The 10507-nt window shown below is 44.6% G+C and overlaps 1 protein-coding gene across 9 annotated transcripts in view; it reads left to right on the plus strand.

The window, feature by feature from the left end:
- The first annotated feature begins 8542 nt into the window (after positions 1-8542).
- The window catches only part of CELF4 (CUGBP Elav-like family member 4), a 671901-nt gene continuing 669936 nt past the window's right edge, over positions 8543-10507 (plus strand). For 4 of the 9 annotated variants that reach the window (XM_035309061.1, XM_035309064.1, XM_035309058.1 and 1 more), the window contains exon 1: positions 8544-9230. In XM_035309061.1, coding sequence (XP_035164952.1) covers positions 8951-9230 — 280 coding nt within the window. In that variant the 5' untranslated portion in view covers positions 8544-8950. Of the gene's footprint in view, positions 9231-10507 lie in introns of all 9 variants that reach the window. The other 5 variants (XM_035309065.1, XM_035309063.1, XM_035309066.1 and 2 more) reach the window with 2 other exon arrangements.

The following is a 10507-nucleotide window of genomic DNA, read 5'->3' on the forward strand; positions in this document are numbered from 1 at the left end:
CCCTTCACATCTGTATTCCCTCTCAATTTCCCCCTCTCCCTCTTTTCCAGTCCATGTTTTGACCTTATCTAAACATTTTTCTCATCTACTGCCTCCTAGTGATCTGAATTCAGATCTACAAATTCCTTCACAGCTAGAGGTCTGGAGGGATGAACAGACATCGACAACATCTATCTTTCAGCATCCACTACAGAGGTAACTGGGGTTCCTAAATGAAATGGATACATGCAGAAACCACAAAGGATGAAAAATTGTCTGTTCTAATTTCAGCACTGATTTAAGGCCCAGCAAAACCCACCAGCTGAAAATACAGGAAAAGACCTCTTCACCCTCCTATTGCAGTCAACGGAGCAAATGGAGTCTGAATCTTTGTATTATGCTGTCACTTGTACTACAGCTATTACTTGAAGAAGATCACAGGGAAGTACATGCAATGTGCAGTTTCCCTGAGATGCTAGAAGGGCGTCTGAGTTGAAAACAGCTCCCAGGTGGAAATGTAATTTTGAAGTGACCAAGACCCTATGGTTTCCTAGAGATTCCACATTAATGTGCTCACACAGCAGCCAGACAACCTTTGTATTTGTTCCATAAGCTTATTAACATTGTGTTGGCTACATGGTTAACTAGAATCATGTGTAGTGTCTCCCTTTGCTGCTGAAGCCCTTGGCAGTTTCTATATTCTTATCTTCTTTACTACCTCCATTTGCATGTCCAGCTTTTAGAAGACAACCAGTGCTATAGGTGATTTATTATAATGAACAGAAACAGAAAAACAAAAACAAAACAAACAAACAAACAAAAAAAAAACACATAGAAATAGAATTTCAAAAGGCATAAGAAAATATATAGAGTTTATTTCATTCATAAATTCTAGGATGAATTTAGAAAATTGACTATTAAGGAAACTGAGCATATTTGCAACAATAGTAGCAAATAATGCAGGTAGAGATATCATATATCAGACAGCAGAGGACTGATAGATTGGTATAGGTATATAGAGAACAAGACAGTGAAATAGAGAGAGACAGACTGAAGTAATACAAAATAAGAAAAAAAAATCTTTAAGGGTACTATGAAATTCTAACAGAAAAATGATGAGAAGCATTTCTGCACACTTGTAAATTCCCCTCCTTCTCTGTCTACAGCATTCCCACATGTGTTTGTGTGCACACACATCCAGGCACACGCACTCATACCCCACACATGCTGTCAATGCTTGGTCATCCACCACGCATTTGCATGATAATGAGACTACATGAAGTCAGCAGCCTTGATGCTGGGCGCTGACTGACATTCCCTCTGGCTACTTTGAGAATAAAATAGGAGCAAGAATGGGTTTCGTAAAGCAAGTATTCATTCATGCAAACAAATCCAATATTGAGACTGTGCCTACAACACACCATCGTTCAACGTGAGGCACGGCATAGCTTCAGAAGTAAAACATGCCACAGGATATCAGGTCATTCTGAATCTGAATATTGACTTTGTCACTGCTTCCCTTGAGGCTGTAAACCTCCACTTTAAAAGTGACCACCAACCTTGGATGCTAACGTCACATACCTAATCTGCACACTTACTTCTCATAAAGTTCAGCAAGCAGCTGGGTGCCCAAGTATGAATTAGCTGCTTAAAGTCCTTTTCAGAGATAGGCCTGATTTTCAAGAATAGGCACTGACTGTGACAAGAGCTGTGGGTGGACAGCACTCCCAAAAAGCTGGTTTGTAATCAGTCTTTAACCTAAATTAAGTTAGAGTCCCTGAATCCCAAACTGGAGAGGCTACCAATAAATAAATAAATAAATAAATAAATAAATAAATAAATAAATAAATAAAGGTGCAAAAACTTTTTCTCTTCACAGCTCTCTGCCTCATGTTCATCATCTGAATAATAAATATAATTGTGAGCATACATATACACATGCACATATGCAGGCACACACAAAAATGCACATAAATCCTAATGAAAATAAAATCATTCTGGTTGCAAAAACAGGATTTAAATTAATATTTAAGCCCCCAAAATGGAGGTTGCATGCATAACCTGGATTCGCCTTTGTTGTAGAGATTCTGATTCAGCCCTTAATTACACAGTCTCTCACAGAGTAGATGTCATGTACAGTGCCGTTTGTTGACTGCAGAGGACCTGGGGATTCTGCCTGCTGTTTCAAGCACACAAGAGAGTGGACTTCGCAGGGCAGATATTCTCCTCCAGGCACAGCTCCTTGTTCTTCTCACTCATCCCTATCTCAGATCCACCCAACTCTCATTCTGCATTCCTCCTCCCAGTTGCAGTCCTGTATCCACTTCCACTTTCTAGCTCCCTCTCAATCTGTCTCTTTTTTCCTACCTTGACTTTCCACTGCCCTCTCCCTGAGTTTGCCATCCCCGCAAGTTCTCAGGTCCGCTAAGCTTTCTACTGTTTATTTTCTAATAATTTCTTACAATGTATTCCTTCCTTTTCCCTGTTATTCTACCACAGACAATTCCCCATTAGTTTTATCTCCCCCAATTTCTCTCAATTTTCCCAGGTTTTTCCTACTGAGAAGCAGACTGCTACTTCTCAGCACGACCTTTCCTCCCAAGCTCTGTAGCTAACTGGGTCAATACAAATAAATAAACAAGGAATTCTTAAACACTGGAACCAAAAGGCATGGCACCACATATCCATATGACTTAGCTCTTTTTTACCCCAAAATATACTAGCCTTGTCTAAACCATCTATTGGAAACACCCTATTCGTCTGTGACGACCTCCAAACTGCCCCCAGAATGTGTATGGGATGTTAATATGCGACAAAGCTCATGCCAAGGACTATGTTAAGAGGAAGATAATCAACATATTTCTTAACCCTATGCTCTGAACTGGCTTTCTTTGCTGGTAGAGACACTACCCCTATGTCTGAACCCCAGTCTGCTCCCATCTGTGCCCCTTCTCAACCCATTCCAGTACACCCTGATCTCCTTTCTCACTCCTGCTTTCCTGAATCCCCTCTCAGCTGTCTCTTCTCACCTTCTGCTGTAGTCTCATTGTGGGATCTCCTGACAGTCCCTGAACAAACAAGGAAGACAGACTCCCTGCCTTTGTCTCAGGTACCCAGGCTCCATTTTTTTTCACGGTCTGTCCCTGGGCAGTGCTGTGATGCCAGGGATAGCTCTTGTCTCTGCCGGAGCATTCCCAGTGAGAATTGAGTCACTGGGGAGCCTGGTTTTGGAAATCTGCATCTCTAGTGAGTCTGTGAGAACTGCCATTCTCCCAAGGCTTTTAATTGGCCACTTTGGGGCAGATTTTCCCCAAGACAGCAAAAAGGCTTGAGAAAGAGCTTCACCTCCTGTCAGCTGCTACTATCATGCTGTAAAGCACGGGGACAGGAGAGCTTTACAAAGCATCTCATTTGACTCAGTTCAAACCAGCCCATTTCTCTGCCTGGCTCTTCTCAGGGACAGACAAATAGATACAGCTGAAATTTTCCCAGAAAAAAAAAAAAAAAAAAAAAAAAAAAAAAAAAAAAAAAGTAGCTGAATGCAAGCACCTAACTTAGAGAATTTCAGCCACAACACGTGCAGTTTATCAAAGCTGAACAGGATTTTATTATAGGAACTCTCAGGCAACCTTTATAATTGGCAGTGCTACTGGCTCCTATTAAACTGAAATCTCCCTTCCTCACAGGGGCGCTGTGAGCATTAATTTGTTAATGATTGCACAATGATTTGATGATGAAAAGGACTGTATTAATGTGAAGCATTATTGTCCTCACAATGCAAGCTTGCCTGCTTTCATTACTCATTATGTACAGGGACATACATATTATGGAAAAGGGATGGGGGGGTAATAAACTTGATATTCTTTTCAAAGGACTAAGACAACATGTTTACTGTGCTCACAGCATGGGTAATAGTGATATTCTGGAGAGCTCTGTTTAAATAACAGGATCCATGGGGTGGAAAGTAATGATGTGTATGTATGTGTCCGCACAAAACCTGCACCCAAACATACATGCAAACACATGCGTACATGCTCTCATCTATTTTTCCATCCTCTCTCTGTTAACCACCGGTTTCTATGCAGCCTTTATTTTGCCACCTGAAACTCTCACCAGCACTACTTTAATAACAAAAGGCCTCCATAAACAAAGCTCCCTTTTATTGCATTGATACTTTTGTTGCCTACACTGACTCCGATCCTATAGTAAGCTCCTTTGGATGCAAATAGTTTTTCATTTCTCTCCTCGATCAACCTTCTTCATTCTAACTAAAATAGGAGGGGGAAAAAAATAAAAATAATAAAAAAAAATCACACTGATTCACTCATTAATTCACCAATGCTGCAAATGTTCACATGAGTAATCCTTCCTCAAATGAATAATCCCTCTGACCATAGCAGAGTGATTAACAACAATGCAGATTAAGCATGTCAGGATCGGGCCCACACCCTGATGCTTGGGTTCTCACCCTAAGTCTCACGGATGCTGGTCTCACTCCTTCTGTTAGCTGTGCTCGAGGTCCCCGTTGCAGCTCTCAATTATTTTATTCGATTACGCAGCTAATAGGCCCTGATTCTGTCAGCACTCTCTGGAAAGCTTAACAAGGCTGAAGTAAACAATCCCATCTGAGTTAGAAGACTTTGCAGGATCGGGCCATGTAATAGTGGCTGAGAGCTGTATGTTCAGATAGTGATTTCAATGTGTGTTTTTGCTATTAATTGTCTCATATTTTATTTGGAAAACTGCAATGAAATAAGCCAGCAGAGAATCTGGGAGCATACAGGTTGATTTAGCTACCTGGGTCTAAAGAAGGATAAATTGCTATTTAAAACCAAAACTCACTCACACTGTTTATTTATTTGGAGCAGAAATGGCCAGCCATGTATCTGGTATCAGTCAGTGAATGCTGGTTCTTTGTGCTCCGGGTCCAGGGTTTTGAAGCTGAGCAGAAGCATCCCCCCTCTGGCAACCTTTCGGCCTGTTCCTGCCTTTCTTCTTTACCTGCTCATTTCCTTGAGAATGAAGATATTCAGGACTGATGCATTGCTATCCCCCCCTTCCCTGCACCAAACTCTGTTTATTAAAAACTTGCTGCTAGCAAGGGTCTGATCCAGCCCTCCTGGAAGTCATTGGAAAGCTGTCTATTGACGTCATGGGGACGAGGAGCATACTAATGCATGCGAGTACCTTTACTAATGCGGGCAGTCCTGTTAACAACACCGAAGTTGTTCACAGGATTAACAGCAATCAATCAAGCCCTTTGAAGGGAACATTAAAAGCCAAACCCCGGTGCTACAAGCCCGTTCTCACAAGAGGTATGCCTAGACCTCTGGTTGCTCCTGGGCATCTGGCTGCTCCTGCCAGTGGCCTGGTGATGTCGGTGCATTTTTCCAGAGGTGAGGATTTGGGGCAGTGTATCTTCCGAGGAAGAATCACCAGCAACCTAGCCCCAAATAAATAGCTTTTGGCTTTTGAGTTAAAAAAAAAAAAAAAACAAAATAAAGAAACAACACAAACAACAGCTGACCAAAGTGAGGAGCATAATGGGGTTGTAAACGGGCTTGGAAGGGTTATTTTTTTATTATTATTATTTTTTTCCTGCAAGTAGACACATAGAAAAAATAATCTAAGAATGAAAAAAAAAAAAAAAAAAAAATGTAAAGTGCTTTCTTTTGGTTCCAAGCAGATAAATGATTTTTACTCTCTGAGAGAAGCCAGAGCCTGTTACAAAAGACCTTATTCTTACAAAATTCCCGTGGACTCCCCTGCTTATGGATTGCTGAACTGGACCCACTGTGATTACACTGGGAACATTTGTCACTTGGGAACTGTTCGGCAAAGGCTGCTTTATAGATAACAATTTTACTCCTCCTTTGCCTGTATCTGCTTAAAATCCAGTACAGACCCTTGTACATGCATAAAGGTGCTTATGGGGTACAGCTTATTTCCATCCCCAGTAGCAGCTGTGTTCATCGCAGAGCCCTTGTAGCAATATTTGTGTCCATATTATTTCATCCTGCCACCCCTCACAGCTGTCCCTGTGCACCAGGGGGCTGTACTTGAACAGCATCCATTTCTAAATGACTACTGACGGCTCTGTGGAAATGGGGTGTGGACCAGCTCAAAGTTTTTAAAAAATATATGTTAGTGGAAAAGGGATACCCTTGGTGAGGGACAAAACAACCCCTTTCCCCTAATTGGCTTTCATTTGGGGTAAGTGGTGCTTGCAGGCACGGTGGCCTGCTCACGGGCAAGGTGTTAAGGGACCTGTTCCCTGGGACGGATCCGTACCAAGTGCTGTTTCACTTTGCACTGTGGTGGTTATTCCTTCTCTTAAAAAAAAAAAAAAAAAAGGTTTAACAAGTCTTGTTGCAGTGCGCCCTCCTCACTGTACCGCAGGTGCTGTTTAAAGGCGCAGAAAGAGCGGATATTGAGCTTTTCTAATGTCCTGGTGCAGGGTGGGGGGTGCGGGAAGGTTTTGTTTCCTGTGGGTTTTGCTGTTGTTGCCATTCTTTTATCCCAGTCCGAGGGGCAGGGCAGGATCTGAAAGCAGGTGAGTCGCGGGGCTGGAAATTTCGGAGAGGGGCTTCCTGAGGGCTTTGCCCTCCTGCTGCTCCCAGACTGCCACATCCCTGCACCTTCTCAACGTCGTGAGTAACCGCGTGAGAAGGGGATGCAGACACCCCCCCCCCCCCCCTTACACCCCAAAAAGCAAAACCAGACAATGCAGGGAGCTGCCTGCAGCTGCTATCCAATTAGGAGCGCAAGGAGCCCCAAAAGGCACTGAGAGCTGCGGGGGCGCCCCCAGGTGGGGGCCCCGGCGGACCAAGGAGGGGGTCCGGCCCCACCCGCCCCCCCGGGACACTCCTGCTTTGAGGAAGCAGCCTCGGGAGTTGCAGAGCTACCTTCATCGGGCTGATTTTTTTTTTTTTTTTAATTTATCTTTTTATTATCTTTTATTTTTTGGCGCGGGGGCGGAGGGGGGAGGAAGTACTCTACCTTGCCGCTCTGTTGTTAAAACCCAAATAAAGTGAAAGCCGTCCTCACTACAACGGTGCTGTGGTTCTGTTCCTTTTTATTTCATTTCCTTTTCATTTCTTCATTATTAATGCCGCCTTTATTTTTTAAACAATAACAACAACAAAAAAAAAATCAGAAAACACCCTACAAATAAATAAAACCCGGTCTACAAAACGGGCAGAAAAACTGCAAATTTAAACCTCTACCCTCCCTCCTCCACTGCCCCTTCCGTTTACAGCCACACGTGTTACCGGCTCTCCCCGGGGGACAAGGGGGGGGGGGTCCCGCTCCTTGCCCATCCCCGGGGGCCGATGCCACCCCCGACACCGCGGGGAGCAGCAGGCAGCGCCGGGAACAAAGGCTCGGAGCCCCCGGGGGCCAGGGGGGGACCGGGGGATTTGGGGGGACCGGGGGAGTCGGGGGTTTCAGTCCAGGTAACTCTGGAGCTGCTCCCAGCTTGGTCCCCGCACAGCTTGCACTGGAAACCGGGGGAAGGAAAAAAAAAAAAAAAAGGAAAATTGCGCTGAGCGCACGCAGCGCCTTGTTTGGTTGCTGTCCGGATTACAGTTATTATTATTTGGGGGACAAGGGGGAGTTGTGTCCTTAATCCGAGCCTCCCTGCCCTCCCCACCCCCAGATGCTATGAAAGGAGAGCTGATTTCATTTCCACCATACAGTACACTTTGTCTAGAGAGCATTGTTCGGACAAGCAACTCCCGATCCCTGATGACTACAAAATACGATTTATGTTTCCATCAGAGAGAGACAGAATATCCTGATGGCTTGAAAGACGGGCAAGAAAACCTTATCTAATCAATCCCTTTCCAATACACACACACACAAACACACACACACACACATACACACGGAGCTAGCACAGGAGATAACGCCCGCACTGACTGCACGTAAAATAAATATCGGCAGCACGAAAATTAACAATAGTCATCTCGATATTTTTTCTCTCCCTCCAAAGACCTACAAAAATATAGTTTGCACCTTTCCTAGCTTGATGTCATACTCGGCAGTATAATTAAGAAAAAATAAATAAAAAAGAGAGAGAGCTTAAAGAGCATGCATATTTTTTTTAGATGCAACAAGAACAGATATAGTAAAGAGAGCTTGTAACATCACAACCACAACAACAACACCAACAGCAACCTCTGAGCCTGCGGATTCGTCCGTGTCTCAACTGCTTTTATTATCAATCGCGAAATCATAATCAGAGTAAACAATAAATAAGAGGCATCATAATAGGAAGAAGTCAGAACACCTTGTGTTTGTGTTTCCCCCCCAACCCCCCCACCCCCTCAAATAAAAGGCAGATTTCCCGATGATCACTGAAATTATAACGACAGCGATTGATCGGAGGGCTTGCAAAGGAAAAGGAAGAAAAAAAAATCATCATCATTGGTCCTAAAAACGCAACCGTTCCCCTTTGCTCACTTGGCACAATAGAAATTGACTGTCTCTCAAAGAGCCATGCGCCTAGTGCTATTTATAGCCAGGGGCTGTGTTGGAAGATACCATTGAGCTTCTCCCGGGCAGGCAGACAGGGGGTGCTCGGAGGGGAGGAGGGGGCTCGGGCCGAGAAGAGGCAGCAGCAGCCCCCCGCCCCCAGCCTCCGTTCCCCGCACACACACACATCCGCACACTCACACCCCACCCCCTAGTCTGGCTGGGAATTTGAACCGATCCAGCCTGTTTAAACGGAAAGGACACAGATCTTCAATGTAAAAAAAAAATCAGATCAGACCCAGAGAGAGAGAGAGAGAGAGAGAGAGAGAGAGAGAGAGAGAGAGACACGGAGAGGGAGGAGTGTGTGTGTGTGAGTGTGTGTGTTTGTGTGAAAGAGGGAGAGGGAGAGCGAGCGAGAGGGAGAGAGAGGGAGAGCGAGAGAGAGGGAGGGAGAGAGAAAAGAAGAGGGGGAAAAAAAGGAAAGAAGATTTTCTCTATGTATATAAAGATGGCCACGTTAGCAAACGGACAACCAGACAATACCAGCCTGAGTAGCAATCACAGCAACCCCAGCACCAACGGGCATATGAACGGATTAAACCATAGTCCCGGAAACCCATCCACCATCCCAATGAAGGACCACGATGCCATTAAGCTCTTTATTGGGCAGATCCCCCGTAACCTGGACGAGAAAGACCTCAAACCGCTCTTCGAGGAGTTCGGGAAGATCTATGAACTGACGGTGCTGAAGGACAGGTTCACTGGCATGCACAAAGGTGAGTTACCTCCTGAACTTTCCCGGGAGAGATCGGGAGAGGAAGGCAGGCTCCCACTCCCTCTCTGGCTCTCTCTTTCTCTCTTTCCTTTCGATTTCATTTTATTTCATTTTCGGCTGGCCGGAGGCGGAGGCGGCAAGCTGGGGGGCAGGGAAAGAAATAACAGACCCTCCTGGAAAGCGAAGAGAGAGAGGCAAAGAAGGGGGTCAGCTCCTTTTGGGTTATTTAGGACTATTTTTCCCTCTTTTCCCCCGTTTTGGGGAGCGAGATGCAGCCACTTGCAAAAGCCAGAGAGTCCAGGCAAGAGCAGGGGAGGGCGGCGGGGCTGGCAGCAGCTGTCCACACGCCGGTGGTGCTGAAAAAGATTAAGAGGATTTCTTTATTTATCTTTGGGAGCTGCACATTTTCCACCCAGGGGTGTGTGTGTCTGTGTGTCTGTCTGTGTGTTTGCGCCAAGCTGGGAAGCCCCTATTTTACAACTGTTGTGAATCAGGCACCAGTGCCTTCGCATCTTCTTTTATTTCTTTCTTTTTTTTTTTTTTTTTCATTTTTTGCTGCTGTTAGGTTTCTTATTTGTAGCCCGCTCCAAAACCAGAGGCAGAGAAGAATGATTTGCTCGAGGAGTATTGGGGTACTGGAGGGGGGTATTCATTCTGGTTTTGTTCAGCGTGGGAACAGAGATATAAACAACAACAATAATAATAATAATAATAATAATAATAATAAAAAAGCCCATCTCAAGCAGGTTGGGAGTATGAAATCACAAAGTGTGGATGTGTTGGAGAGAGCGAGGTGGGAGGATGGGTCGCATCTTAGTTCCAGAACGGAGAAGTCTCTGAGCAGGTATATTCCCAGCACTACTTTAATGTTCCTGAAGTCCACCCCGGGAACTTTTTGGGTTTTCTTTCAGGGCACTAGAGACGTGCTCCCCATGTGATGCCTCGCTTGCTCTGGCTTTGCACACTCCTTTCCTTTCCCTGCTTAGTCTCTCTGGAGGTGCATTTCAGATTAGAGGATACTATGTTTTGGAGGTTGGGGAGGGTATGTGTAGTGGGGTGGGAGATGCTCAGATCCCCGGGTAGGTAAGTAGGACTTCCAGGGAGGAAGTTGGAGATAATTTGCAAGGTAGCCCAGCTTAGGAGCAGGAGAGACCCAGGAATGAAATGAAGCCACTTTATTAATTCATATTCTGTATATATAATATGTGTGTGTCTATTTATTTCATTAGGCATGAAATAGAAAGAAAGAAAGAAAGAAAGAAAGAAAGAAAGAAAGAA

The sequence above is a fragment of the Oxyura jamaicensis genome, chromosome Z, assembly GCF_011077185.1.
Source record: "Oxyura jamaicensis isolate SHBP4307 breed ruddy duck chromosome Z, BPBGC_Ojam_1.0, whole genome shotgun sequence".
Classification (NCBI taxonomy): domain Eukaryota; kingdom Metazoa; phylum Chordata; class Aves; order Anseriformes; family Anatidae; genus Oxyura; species Oxyura jamaicensis.